The following is a 13,793-nucleotide window of genomic DNA, read 5'->3' as shown; positions in this document are numbered from 1 at the left end:
ACTTCAGATCTTACATAGGCAGATGGCCCATACACAACTGACAATCATTCTTCACAGACTTGGATGACTAAGGAAGGAGGGTGATCTCTCTATGGCATCAGCGCTTCACTGTGGGAATATGATCTGGATTCCCTAAGAAGTGGCTGCCAGTAACAAACTGGGATCTTTGTTGGGATGCTTTGATTGTTAACACCAAGGGAGGAATATCTCCTGGCTCAGGGGCTGGACATGGGGCTCACCGTAATCTTGGGGAGAGGGAAATTCCCCTTCAGTTTTAGCACCTCAGGAACTAGGCTTCCCTCACTGTGGCCTCATCATCTGCCTCTCTTTCCTTTTCCTCCCCCTTGGCCTCCATGACATCACATGACAACACACTCACACATCAGCCAACCTTGGCAAGGTGACAGGCAGGTATGGTAATAGCAGTTTCAGGAAGGCTCTTCTGTTACTGTGTATGAAATGAACCAAGTAGCACAGAAGCATCACCAGCCTTATAGCACCTGGCTGGAGCACTGCTGGGGCCTCCAATAGGGATGGTTACAATCTGTATCACAGAAAAAAAAGGAGCAAAAACTCTGTCAAATAAGGAAGTACTCCAAGTTATGAAGTCACTCCTACCAATATTAGGCAAGTTCCTGATAGCTGGAGCTGGAGAAATGGTCTTCCTATAAAAATAGATCCTTCTCAAATCAAGTATTCATTGATTTGGCAATGAATGTAGGCAAACAGCTAGACTAAGGGGGTATGATTTTTCAGCTGCTTGCTGGAGTTTAAACTCTCTGCATAGGTATTTCATTACAGACTGGGTCCATCCTTCAATACAAATATGCACATAGGCCTGACAGCCCTTCACTGATCCTTTCGTTGGGTTTGTTCCTGGCGGCTCCGCGTCCCCCACGGCCTCCACGAAGCTGTGCAACTGGGCATCCAGCCAGGGCCCGCCGCAAATGCTGCCGTCTCAGGGGGATGTCAAAGCCAAAACTATGGGTCACTATGAGGGGCACAGAGCCGAGCGCTCGCCAGCTGTGATGCGTAGATCTTAATAGGATCTCAATTTATCAACACACACAGCCAGTGAGGGGGCCTGTGAGGACTCCAGACAGAAACTTTCTCACGGCTTGGAGGGGTAAGAGGAGAAAAGCGATTTGCCTCAGAGCATTCAGTGAGTCCAGGGCAGAGCCAGGACCAGAACCCAGGTCTCCCATCTCCCAGTCGGGCTTCTCTCTCAGTGCCGTCTCGCTCCGCAGTGATCATTTCCACCACCACCCCTGCACCAGCCTCCCTGATCCCCATTCTCCCTCCTCAGGCCCCCGACTCATCTGACTAGTTCCCGGCGTTACCGGACCTTTCCCGACTGGAGTCCTCAGCCTCGGCTGGGCCGCATTCGCGCACGCGCACGCGCACAGCGGCGCCCGTGTGACCTCTTCTAGCCCCAAGAACTACACTTCCCAGCAAGCACTGGAAACTTCGCGCGGCAAAGGAAGTACGAAGAGACGACAGGGTCAATCCGTGCCGGAGCGTTGGCCTCTCGCTGGGTGATTGATCAGTGCTCAAAGCTGCCTTCCGCTCCTCAGTAGGGAGAGTAAAGTAGCCGGGCGGAGCCGTGGCCCTAAAGTCTGAGTAAAGTCCGAACGGGCGCATTTCCCCGACCCAACGCCGGCGCCATGTGGCTTCTGCTGGTGCTGCTGCTGGCGGTGCTGCTGCTGGCAGTCCTCGGCAAAGTTTACCTGGGGCTATTCGCTGGCAGCTCCCCGAACCCCTTCTCCGAGGATGTCAAGCGGCCACCAGCGCCCCTGGTGACTGACAAGGAGGCCAGGAAGAAAGTTCTCAGACAAGGTCAGCGGGAGGGACCCTGGGGTCTGGGGCTGCGCTTGGGCATTCTTACAGGTTTGCATTCCCATTCCGGCAGGGCAAGCTGCTTCCAGACCTGGGCCTCAGTTTCCCCATATGTAAAGTGCTGGAAGGGCTTTCTTGCACCTGCAGGCGCCCCATTTTAGTGTCCGCCACTGGGAGAGCCCTTGCCCCAGCAAACTCGGGAAATAGCTCCAAGGGCGCGGGCTCCGTCATCAGCGTGCCAAGGTCTTGGCATAGCCCAGCTCCGGCCTTCCGCTTGGAATACTCGCGGTTCTCGGACAGACGAGAAGAGACCATTCCCACACAGGACCTTAACTTTTTCACAAAACCTCTCACGCGAGCTCAAGTGCGTGGGGGAGCGGCACAGACATGTCTCCCAATCAGTATACAACATTGCGTTTTGCCCATCAGATAGATGATTTCATAGGTTGTGTGTGGGCCCAACTCACAGGACTGAACCCTGCTTCTAGAACTTTGGTAGAGGTGCCTAAGGGTATCTAAGGCTCAGAGCCTACTCTCCAGTCTCATCTTTGACATGTATTTTGGGGTTGCTTCTACGGTTTAAAGAATGAGTTCTGCTTTAAAAACAAAATACCAGATCCCCTGTTTGATCTTCAGAGTTGTTCTCACTTGTAAAGTTTAGAATTCTGTATGGTACATTTTGCTGCACAGAGACAACACTGTTCTACCTGGAAGGACTGAGAGTCTGGACTTCTGAGATTGGAGTTGTAGCTTGGACTCTATTACTAGTTACTGCATAACTCTTAGCAAGTCACTCCACTTTTCGGTGCTGGTCTAAAAATGAAATAACTAGTTTAATTGCTTTTGAGACCATGTTGTGATGTTACTGGTTTATGAAATCAATTTAGTAGATTGCAACTGGCATTTTTAAATGCAGTAGAATAGAAAATATCCAAATGCATCATACATAGTGCCAGTATATATTGCATTGAGAAACTTCTGTTTCACCTATTTATGTTATACACTTACATATATTTTGGGTTGTGATATAAAATGTATTTTTTCACTATGGGTCTCTCTAAAACCTTCTGAAAAATAAATATGCCAAATTCTCTTGCAGCTTGAAAAATTCCAAATCTCAGTTCTTTGGTAGTGAATTCTTTTTATCTTTGAGACAGAGTCTGGCTCTATTACCCTGGCTAGAGTACAGTGGTTTCATCATAACTCACTGCAACCTCCAACTCTTGGGCTCAAGTTATCCTCCTGCTTTAGCCTCCCAAGTAGCTAGGACTACAAGCACTGCCACTACACCTGAATAACTTTTTCCATTTTTGGTAGAGACAAGGGTCTTGCTTTTGCCTGAGCTGGTCTCAAACTCCTGACCACATGCAATCCTCCTGTCTCAGGCTCCCAGAGTGCTAGGATTACAGGCGTGAGCCACCGTGCCTGGCCTAGCAGTGATTTTTTTAAAGAACAGGTCTTGGTTGGAGGTGCCCATATAGCACCATGTGCTGTCCAGTTTTGTCTTCTGTTGAGGTGCTCTGCCCTCCCCCTGCCCCAGCACTGCCTCCAGACTTCCCCGAAGTGAGGGGCTCATGCTGTGATTTCTCAGAGCAGCAATCTCTGAGCAGCTCTGTCCTGCCCAAGCCTCTCCACCAGAATCTGGAAGAGCCACCATAAGACCCAGCTGCTCCACTGGCACCTGCACATCCTGTGTCTCCCAAAGAAATCTGGCTTGGGAATGGACAGTTCCATGAGCTGTCAGCTTACCCACAAGATTCTTCCCCTGCCCCACCCCCACGCACTTGTTTTCATTCTTCCCTAGCTTACTCTCTGTCTGCACTTAGGTTTCTCAGGCTGTACTGTTGTCAGCTTCCTGTTTTTGTTTCTGTAGTAGTTTACTGATCCCTGCTTTCTTTGAAAGGAGGAAAAATCCCCAGGTACATTGTGGTTTTGGTTAAATCAGATCAAATCACTTTGTTTAATCTACCTGGCTGGTCCTGAGTATTCCCAAGAGACACTTTAGTCAAGAGGTCCATGCCAAACTGCTCTAGAGGTTTCACTGTGCAAGGTGCAAAAATCTTTTTTGGCTTTCCTATCTTTGCTAGTACCCTGCCCCTGCCTGAGAAGCCCATCTTCCATCTCGTCCCTTCTGCTGCAGCTTTCTCAGCCAGCCAAGTGCCAGAGAAGCTGGATGTGGTGGTGATTGGCAGTGGCTTCGGGGGCCTGGCTGCAGCTGCGATTCTGGCTAAAGCCGGCAAGAGAGTCCTGGTGCTGGAACAACATACCAAGGCCGGGGGCTGTTGTCATACCTTTGGAAAGAATGGCCTTGAATTTGACACGGGTAAGGCTTGTGGGGGAAAGGGTTGGGAGCATGGCTGTATCTTCAGGAGGCTTGGAACAGCCCCTGTGGGGTGACACTGGGCATTTCCATGGTTTTGGAGGTGCCATCTGTCTTTTCTCTGGGCACTTCCCTTGTTTGAGAGCCATACCTACTGGGAGCTGAACTGGGCAGGGATCTGGTGCTTTCTGCTATGACACTTTCCTACAGAAAGGATGAGCAGCCTCCTCTGGGCATGCGCTTAACCAGGACAACGCGCTGGACAACCACTTCCACTTTATTTCTTCACCCACCTTTCAGGGCTCAATCCCCTTATCGCTTCACCACCTTGTTTTTCCCTCACCCAACAGGAATCCATTATATCGGGCGCATGCAGGAGGGCAGCGCTGGCCGTTTTATCTTGGACCAGATCACTGAAGGGCAGCTGGACTGGGCTGCCCTGTCCTCTCCTTTTGACATCATGGTACTGGAAGGGCCCGATGGCCGAAAGGAGTTCCCCATGTACACTGGGGAGAAAGCCTACATCCAGGGCCTCAAGGAAAAGTTTCCGCAGGAAGAAGCTGCCATTGACAAGTATATGAAGCTGGTTAAGGTAACATGCCTATGCTGAGGACCCTCAGTTTATTCCTGACAAGGCTGACCTGCCTCATTAGTGGAGTGACTGGTGGGAAGTGACTGGAGGAGGGGAGGCAGGAAGGGAGGAACAGAGATGAGGCCTGTTCCCCATGACTCATTTTCTTCCCCAGGTGGTATCCCATGGAACCCCTCATGCCATCCTCTTGAAGTTACTCCCATTGCCTGTGACGTGGCTCCTCGACAGGTGTGGGCTGCTGACTCGTTTCTCTCCGTTCCTTCGCGCATCCACCCAGAGCCTGGCTGAGGTCCTGCAGCAGCTGGGGGCCTCCCCTGAGCTCCAGGCAGTGCTCAGCTACATCTTCCCCACTTACGGTGGGTACTGGCCATGGGCTCAAGGCAGCTCCCAAAGGAGGAGGGGCTGCCCTTCCCACTCTCGGTCTTTTTTCTCGGACCTAGCTGACTGAAATGGAGCAGTGTATAAACCCAGGCCCTCTGGAGTTTGTAGATGAGACGTCTGGCTACCTGCTGGACTCATGGAAATTCCCTTCCTCTACACCTGGATGATTTTTCTGTTCCGTCAACACTGTCCTCCCTCGTCTTGGCAGTGTGGCAGTTTGCAGGGAGGATATTCCTGCTGGCCCTGAGAACTCCAAAGCACCCCATGTCTGGATAGAAATGGCTCCTCTAGCTGCCCTGGAACCCTGGGAACATTTGCAACCTTGGATGGACTCAGGTTGCATGTTAGCTCACAGGAATCCGTGTGCTTTTCTGAGTGGTGCTGGTGCCCGCTTTTGCCTGCCCACCACCCTTCCTTCTGTCCTTCTGCAGGTGTGACCCCCAGCCACACTACCTTTTCCATGCATGCTCTGCTGGTTAACCACTACTTGAAAGGGGCCTTTTATCCCCGAGGGGGTTCCAGTGAGATCGCTTTTCACATGATCCCTGTGATTCAGCGGGCTGGGGGTGCTGTCCTCACGAAGGCCACTGTGCAGAGTGTGTTGCTGGACTCGACTGGAAAAGCCTGTGGTGAGAGCTCTGCGCTGTGCTTTGGGGGTCCCTGGGTTGGTGCGGGGGTGACCTGAGGTCTCTCTGGGGGAGGTGTAGAGCTGACCTCCTCATGGTGGTTAAAGGCTAGAATCTGCCCCAAATCAGGAGCCAGGGGATAGTGATTAGTCTCGAGGTGAAAAGGAAGCAGGATTAGCCAGGCATGGTGACATGCACATCTATAGTCCCAGCTATTCCGGAGGCTGAGGCAGGAGGATTGCTTAAGCCCAGGAGTTTGAGGTTGCTGTGAGCTATGATGATGCCACTGCATTCCAGCTCAGCAACAGAGCAACGGTTTGTATAAAAAAAAAGGCAGGAAGGATGAAGGATTGCATGGTCCCCAAAGAACAGGATTTAATCATTTATTCAATAGATAAAAATATCCAGTAATCAATGACCTTCTTCTTGAGTGTAGTGGTTCTTTTTTTATCTTTGTGTCTATAGATCTTAACACTTAATAGAGGCTCAATAAATGCTTCTTCGGTGATTCATGGGATGAATGCTGGGTATTCCAAAGGGCAATGTGGAGGCCAGGAGGATGCTCTGCCCTCAATCTGTGGGGCCTAGAACCTTGGTCTCCTGGTTCAGGTTGGTGCTGTTGCATGCATAGACAATGAAAACCTCACTATGAATGAGCTGTTTGAAGAGGGCAACTATGCAGGGAAGGACTCCTCCGAACAGCAGGGAACTGAACAGGCCACCCATAACTAGAGTGTACCTAAAGAAGCATCAGGGAAGGGGACAAAAAGAGGCCTGAGGGAAACAGGGTTGGTGTGAACATGAATTTGCCGGGGTAACCTTTTGGGATGGAGGAGGTGGTGAGTTGGTAGGCCTAGCACAATATAAAACAATCAAGGAGAAGAGGCCAATCAGTGATCTCAAAGAATCCATTCGTTGAACAGACTGAGAAACCACAGGGCAGTAACACAGCTGGCTGTCAGTCGTGCAAAATTTTCTCTGATGTGCGTGAGCAAGTTCTCCTTCCAGCTGAGAGGGGTAATGGCAATAAAAATTAGAAATAAAAGATAAATAAGTCCCAATCTAGATCCCAGTAAGTTTCCAGTCTCATAGGGAAGATCACTGAAAATTTCAGTGCCGTATGGATGCATACACTAAGGATGGAGGTGGCATACAGCATGGTGGGACATGGACAGCCTCATGGAGGCAGAGCTGCTTGAGCTGCATCTTAAAGGGTGACATGAAGCTAGCGAGCAGATGAAGTTGGAGGAGGTGATTCCAGGAAGGGGAAGCGGCATGTGCAAAGTCATAGAGATATGGGAGAGCTGAGCATCTTCAGGAACCCAGAAATATTAGGTTGAACCATAAGAAATCATCATTTTTATAAATCAAAAAATGGTTGAATATCAGCTGTTTGATATGGTGCTGCCTAATATACTCTGGGAGTAGCCAGAGATGAGGCTGGATACACAGAAAGGACCAGATCACACAGGCCTCTACAAGACTTTGGAGGTTCTTTTGGGGCATCACTGGAGGGTTTTGAAGAGAGTATTCTGGAAACAACTCTGGGAGAAGTGAAGGCAGCCCTAGGATTCCATCAGAAGGGCTTCAGCCCGGGAACTTTGTCTGGGGCTTTGGCTAAAGTACAGACAGAGTCCCCCCACACAGGCATATGTGGAAAGAGCTACTGAGAGTAAGCCCAGAAGTGACTGCAGGATAGGCTGAGAGTGCTTAAGGAGAATGGCTCCCTTCACAATTTGCCTGAGGCCTGCCCTGCCTGGCCCTGGGAGGCTGGGACTCCCAGGTCTCTGCTGGGAGAGATCCATGAAGGATATGGGCCTTCCTCTTCTTCCTGGAGCTCACAGACCTTCAGCCAAGCTCTTGTGCCTGCAGGTGTCAGTGTGAAGAAGGGGCATGAGCTGGTGAACATCTACTGCCCCATTGTGGTCTCGAATGCAGGACTGTTCAATACGTATGAGCACTTACTGCCGGAGAACGCCCGCTGCCTGCCAGGTAAAAGACCGGTCTGCATAGCTCCTCTTGCAAGTTCTCCAACATTTCCCTTTCTGGAGCAAACTTGCTCTGCTTCTGAGCTTCCCCTCTGATTGTCCTTAAGCAGAAAAGGTGAGAACACTGGTCTCTAACAGCATCCTGCCCTAGAGTTTATGATTAGAGAAACTGAGGTCCACATAGGGGAATTAACTTTCATAGGCCACCCAGCTGAAAAGTGGCATTGCCCAGAAGCGAAGCCTGCTCTGTTTTGTAAGCCCGGGTTCTGCAGCCCTGTGGGCTGAGAAGTGTGGGGCTTGCAGAGAAAAGGGCTCAGGAAGAGGCAGGAGAGCAGGTCAGCTCACAGGGAATGGTGGCCGGGCTGATGTTAGGTGAAAAGTTACTTCAGGATGTCATGTAACCAGAACTACTGGTGTGATCTGAGGCAAGGAGGCTGCCAGCCAGAGGAAACAGTGACCCAGGAGGGTGAGACAGGTCCAGAGGCCTCTGGCTGGGGCTGGAGGTAGAGGGCTTGAAGCAGCCCAGCATGGGGACGGGATGGAAACCAGCACCTTTGGTGGTGCATGAGGAGCCAGAGAGCAGAGGGGAAGGAGCTCTGCACCCCAGAGGATCACCTGGGGGCTGCTGCCTGAGGAACTGGGGAAGGGGGCAGCAGAGTGGGTCAGATGGAAGAGTCAGGTCTGGCTTTTCTCAGGGGCAGTGGGTAGGGTGGGAGCTGTGACTGCGCCATAGGGTGGGTACCACCAAACACCAGCATGTCCATCCTCTGCCTCCCCTGCTTGCTGTCCACTCGGGCTTCCCCTCTCCCAGACCGGGGGAGCTGAGTGAGGTGAGACAGAGACTGCAGGGGCTGGGGCAAGGGGGCCAGGCATGGGTGGACATTTGCCTTTGCTGCTTCCCACCTCCCTGTGGCCCTTCTCTGCCAGGTCCTCTCCTCTCTGCCGGGACCCCTGAGCCCTGACAGGCACCAGGGTCCCACCCAGGCCTGCCTCCTTTCCAGGCTGCCATGCTGGAGTTCCCTGTCCTGCCTGCCCTCCCCTTACAGTCAGGTGACATTTTCATTGCCCCTGTGTATCCTCCCCATGAATACAAGCTGAGGTCCTCAACTGATAGTGGTGAAATGAATGAAGCAGAGCAGCTAGCAGCCCAGTCATCCCTTAAGCACGGTCCTGGGAGTGGGAACAGAGTCCAAGAATTTGTGGGTAGTTTTCAGAACACTGGTCTGGGGTCACCTGCTGAGAGGTGGGGAGGCCCAGCTGCTTAGGTCCGGGGGACATCAGATGGTCCACACGGTGGCTGCTGCTCTACCATAGTGCTGTTCCCCCCTCCTCCCTCTAGCCGAGTCCTCAGATGCCAAGTACCATTTCAGGCCATTTGCCTCTGCTCTCCTGTATGGCTTGCCACTCGGAGGCCTTGTTCTGACAGAACCACACACTAGGAACAGTGCATGTTCACTCTCTAGATGGCTTGTATTATGGTCAATACTGAAATCGAGGCTTATAACAACACTCTGTTCACTTGTGTGGTCTGCACAAGTGGGAATTCCAACATGAGCTCCTAACTTCAAGACACTAAGGGGAAGTTAGCCTGACCATCCTGCCGGTGCTGAGAGCCAGCTCAGGGAGGCTGGAGGCCACGGGCTTGGTGGCACCTACCTCGCAGGGGCCTCAGAGCAGTGGTGGGGGGAGTTGGAAGAGTAGTAGTCTGGGGCTGTGTCCTTCCCAGGCAGGAGACAGAAGAGCAGGCAGAGCAGGGACCCTGCCAAGTTCACAATGAAACAACAGCTGTGGCCTGGCCCTACCTTTGAAATGAGTGGACATGGAGAAGCTCTCCAGGAGCAAGCAGTGGCCATCTCTGGCCACAGTCCCTGCAGTCCTTGGTGACTCCCTTTGGCAGGTGTGAAGCAGCAGCTGAGGATGGTACGGCCTGGCCTGGGCATGTTCTCTGTCTTCATCTGCTTGCGAGGCACCAAGGAGGACCTGGGTCTGTCATCTACCAACTACTATGTTTACTATGACACGGATATGGACCAGGCGTAAGGCGTGTGTGTGCATGCATGTGTGGCCCGTGCTTTCCTTGGACACTGGGGAATAAGCAGAGGATATGAAATGGGAGGAAGTGGGCAATTTCCAAATTGCTCCTGAAGAGTTTGGCACACCAAGGCCCTGCTTTAGCTTCTTCCACTCCGTAGGGAGTCCCTGGGGATGAACTGACCTTGGGCTGGTGCAGGTGGCTTTGAGGACAGAGGCCTGGAGATGTGCAGTCACACTCCTCTCACCCACAGGATGGAGCGCTACATCTCCATGCCCAGGGAAAAGGCTGCAGAACACATCCCCGTTCTCTTCATCGCTTCCCCATCAGCCAAGGACCCGACTTGGAAGGACCGATTCCCAGGTGGGGCTTCAGGGCCTGGTGGAGCCCAGAGTGGGGGACAGGTAGTTGGGGGAAGGCACCAGGCAGTAGTGACGCAGCTCTGATCCCCAGACCGGTCCACGATGATCGTGCTGGTGCCCACCGCCTATGACTGGTTTGAGGAGTGGCAAGCGGAGCCGAAGGGAAAGCGGGGCAATGACTATGAGACCCTTAAAGACTCCTTTGTGGAAGCCTCGGTGTCGGTGGTCAAGAAACTGTTCCCGCAGCTGGAGGGGAAGGTACAGGGCAAAGCAGGTGGGGTGGGGACAGACCTCCTGGTGCCATTTCTGCCCATTCCTCAGGACAGGGGAAGAAGGCCCCAAGAAAAGTGGGCCCCAGGGAAGGACAAGGTACCATCCCAGCAGTCGGCACATTCGAGAGGGGAAAAAGGAGAAGAGACAGGAGATCATGAGTTCCCACTGCCCCCTTGGGCTGCTTTTTTGCATCCTCAGGTGGAGAGTGTGACTGGAGGATCCCCACTGACCAACCAGTTCTATCTGGCGGCTCCCCGAGGGGCCTGCTACGGGGCTGACCATGACCTGGGCCGCCTACATCCTCGTGTGATGGCCTCCATGAGGGCCCAAAGCCCCATCCCCAACCTCTACCTGACAGGTACACTCACTGCCCTATTTTGCCAGGACCTGAGATCCTGGGTCCACAGTCCTCTGCTCCTGTCCTCAGGCCCTGCTGTCCCCTGCAGCCTCCCATACCCTGAGCTGGGCTGCCTTGGCAGGCTGTGGCTCCAGTCCTGATCTGGGGCCAACTTTGGGTGGCCCTAGCTCAGAGGGACGAGCCTCACAGCCTTGGGCCTCCCCTCTCCTGCATGGGTGGATATTCAGGGGCCTCTATTCTTGCCTTCTAGGCCAGGATATCTTCACCTGTGGGCTGATGGGGGCCCTGCAAGGGGCCCTGCTATGCAGCAGCGCCATCCTGAAGCGGAACTTGTACTCAGACCTTAAGGATCTTGCCTCTAGGATCCAGGCAGAGAAGAAGAAGAAGTAGAATTAGTTTCGTCAGGGAGCAGTCAGAGGAATTTGGCCAATGGCTAGGGCAGCTCCCTTGACTTCCCATAATGTCTTTCTGCACTAGTTCCTTGCACATGGAAAGCACTCTAATTTGATTCTGATTTCTGAATGGATCCCTAGTGTAAATCATAGTTTTGAAACTGAAACTCTTCCAGCTGGGGCAGACAATGATCTTTACACCTTTGGTGGCATGCTGTTACTACTAAAAGGCCTAGTCTGGGCTACTGATTTGGCTGGTCTTGGCTTGCTCTGCTCCCCTAACCCATACCTCCTGACTCTCCACGATGAAATCAAATATTCCATTGGTCAGGGGGATGGGCCCTTACACTACTTGTCAGCTCAAGCAGGCGTGTCCAGTTCTGCCCTGAGGCTTCTTCTGTCATACTTAGAGCTGCACTGTGGAAGTCTACACTGTTGAGGGAAGAGGGTGAGCAATGAGGATTTAGTCAAAACCTGGGCATGGGTGTGGTTACACTTCCACAGGTTCAAAGGGCTCCAGGTCTCATCTGTTCTGGTTCCAGTGGCTGTTCAGAGGACAGGAAATACCCCCGACAGGGTTAGTGTGATTCTAGAGGTAGGGGTAACTACAAGACCCACAAGTTAGTAAGGTGCATATTAGGAGAGCATATCCAATTCGTTATGTCTTCCTTACAACTGCGGTGGCATCTGTTCTCATCATGCCAGCGCCAAGACACCTCAGGGAGCTCAGCACATGGGCCTAGCCTCTAAGAGGATAATGGAACAGTGATATCAGGAGTCAGAGCACAGACAAGGAGATGACTTCATTGGGTTGAAGCAGGCTGATAGCACGTTCCAGGCAAGGGCACAGTTGAGGACAGCACGGGGAGGCAACAAGAGTGTACCCCAACAACAGCCTACCTACCTCCTGAGTCCAACATAGGCTGCTGGGCACGGGAGAGGGGTGTGGGGATGGAAAGTCACAAAATGTATACAAAACCCAGAAATGGCATTTGCAGTTTGCTGGTACATCTTTGAGTGCTGAATGATACAGTGAATGAAGACTCAAAGTTCATGGAAATCACCTTTCACTTGTGTTAAACTGAGTACGAGGGTCTTATTTTAGTCCGTGTTAATATAATATTAATAAATTTAATGATTTCATTGCCTTAATATCTGGAATTTAATTTGGTTTTTGTTCAATGACACAAAACTGCATTGCAGTGGCATTTACAAAAGCTCAGTAAAACAATATGTACTGAAACATACTTATCATTAGACCACAATGAGCTTAAAAAACAGAAAATTAATTATAGTTACAAACAGCTGAAAATGTAAAACATTGCAAAACAGTGGCCACTGTCAAATTGGGCAAACAAAAAAGAAGAGAAACAATTTTGACAGTCATTTATTGAACACAGTGTCATATGAATTAAAGGAATATCTACGAGAGTGTCAGGGGCTGGCTTATTGGCAGCTTGAAATACTATACAGCTCAGTCCCAAACCCTTTAAACAGGAAATTTAGGAAATTCACATCTGATTTGTGGAACCAGCTGAGTGGCAGTCACTCTTGGCTCTGGACGTACATACAGTTAGACCTGAAAATTTCTCCCTCACTCAGTTGAGCAAGGCATGACAAACCCAACCTTCCCAGCAAGGGTTTTCAGAAAACAGCCGGGCAGAAGCACAGGGCCTGGTGCCTCACACATTCTCCTTCATGCTCAGGTGGTTCAGACATGTGCCCAGCACTCTAGCTCTCACAATACCTGCAACATTTTTATCAGGTTACCCTGTACAAACAAGGTCCAGGGAAGACAACCAGCATCACCAGAAGTGGAATGCTAGAGCTTTAGTATTATGTTACCAAATGTGTCATTGAAAACCAATGTGGGGAAAAAACTGTCTGAATCCACATAGCTAATTGTCAGGTCTTTCTGAGTTATTTTGGCCTTTCTAGATAGACTGGCCTTCAACTCCCCTAGAGTCCAGAAATGGACTCTTTCAGTACTTCTACTCAGTAATCTTCAGCAGGAAAACAATTTTCTCTATTAGCATCCATGACTGAAGCATAGATTCCTCCTAATAGAAACCACCCTTCACCCAAAAACTGGGTACAGAAAGGGAAGGCCTTAGCTGTCTGTATGGGGTGCCTCTTGTGGCCCCAAGTGCTTCCTACATGTCACCCCCCAGCCCCAGCTTGAGAGGTGTGTCAGCCAGCTCACCCTCATCCACATGTTCTCTAGGACAACATGCTTCATATATTCTATCTCTAAAAAAAGCCATCCAGAAAATAAGTTTTCCTTTGGTGTGCAATATTTCCATCAGTGCAATTTCTAAAGGGAAACTTAAATTCTATTGTATTCTTTTGGCACAACAAACACTACTTCTCAGAGGCTCAAAAGCTGAGCTCTGGAGACTCCATAACAACAGGTACATGTCCATTGGCTCCCACCCTCTTGGTTTCTGACACCAACCTGTCTTCCTGCTCTCCTCTTTGAGAGCAAAACCCAACATGTATTAGGTTACACCAAGCAGCAGCCCAGGAAGAGCTAGGGGACCCCTCATCAAGTCACATCCAGGTGGCATGAAGAAAGAAAACATCTCTACCAGAAGCAATTGACCTCCTGAAGTTCTAAGGAATGTCACTATGCT

The 13,793-nt window shown here is 51.1% G+C and overlaps 3 protein-coding genes across 6 annotated transcripts in view; 1 reads left to right on the top strand and 2 right to left on the bottom strand.

The window, feature by feature from the left end:
* The window catches only part of ELMOD3 (ELMO domain containing 3), a 28,602-nt gene extending 27,112 nt beyond the window's left edge, over positions 1-1,490 (bottom strand). For 2 of the 3 annotated variants that reach the window (XM_076000930.1, XM_076000928.1), the window contains exons 1-2: positions 1,346-1,490; positions 392-544 (exon numbers count right to left, since the gene is read on the bottom strand). The gene's annotated coding sequence lies outside the window, so the exon portion shown is untranslated. Of the gene's footprint in view, positions 1-379; positions 545-1,345 lie in introns of all 3 variants that reach the window. The other variant, XM_076000929.1, reaches the window with a different exon arrangement.
* Positions 1-4,655, bottom strand: part of VAMP5 (vesicle associated membrane protein 5) — a 190,229-nt gene extending 185,574 nt beyond the window's left edge. For both annotated transcript variants that reach the window (XM_012774286.2, XM_076000940.1), the window contains exon 1: positions 4,652-4,655. The gene's annotated coding sequence lies outside the window, so the exon portion shown is untranslated. The remainder of the gene's footprint in view (positions 1-4,651) is intronic.
* RETSAT (retinol saturase) lies at positions 1,536-12,312 on the top strand. The gene is made up of 11 exons (XM_012774264.3): positions 1,536-1,836; positions 3,977-4,159; positions 4,507-4,748; positions 4,903-5,104; positions 5,561-5,758; positions 7,628-7,747; positions 9,641-9,779; positions 10,029-10,138; positions 10,229-10,395; positions 10,609-10,768; positions 11,019-12,312. Exons 1-11 carry the CDS (start codon positions 1,665-1,667, stop codon positions 11,156-11,158), a joined length of 1,833 nt encoding a protein of 610 aa, XP_012629718.1. The 5' UTR covers positions 1,536-1,664; the 3' UTR covers positions 11,159-12,312.
* The last annotated feature ends 1,481 nt before the right edge of the window (positions 12,313-13,793 follow it).

This window comes from Microcebus murinus, chromosome 3 (genome assembly GCF_040939455.1).
Source record: "Microcebus murinus isolate Inina chromosome 3, M.murinus_Inina_mat1.0, whole genome shotgun sequence".
Lineage (NCBI taxonomy): Eukaryota > Metazoa > Chordata > Mammalia > Primates > Cheirogaleidae > Microcebus > Microcebus murinus.
Note: the sequence above shows the minus strand (reverse complement) of the source record. Positions and strands in the feature narration are given on the sequence as shown.

What these genes read in the sequence shown, in the direction of transcription:
- RETSAT (XM_012774264.3), top strand. Translation starts at nt 1,665, where the DNA reads ATGTGGCTTCTGCTGGTGCTGCTGCTGGCGGTGCTGCTGCTGGCAGTC. An exon ending in GAAGAAAGTTCTCAGACAAG is followed by an intron (nt 1,837 to 3,976) that starts GTCAGCGGGAGG and finishes CTTCTGCTGCAG; the next exon opens with CTTTCTCAGCCAGCCAAGTG. An exon ending in TCCCGCAGCTGGAGGGGAAG is followed by an intron (nt 10,396 to 10,608) that starts GTACAGGGCAAA and finishes TTGCATCCTCAG; the next exon opens with GTGGAGAGTGTGACTGGAGG.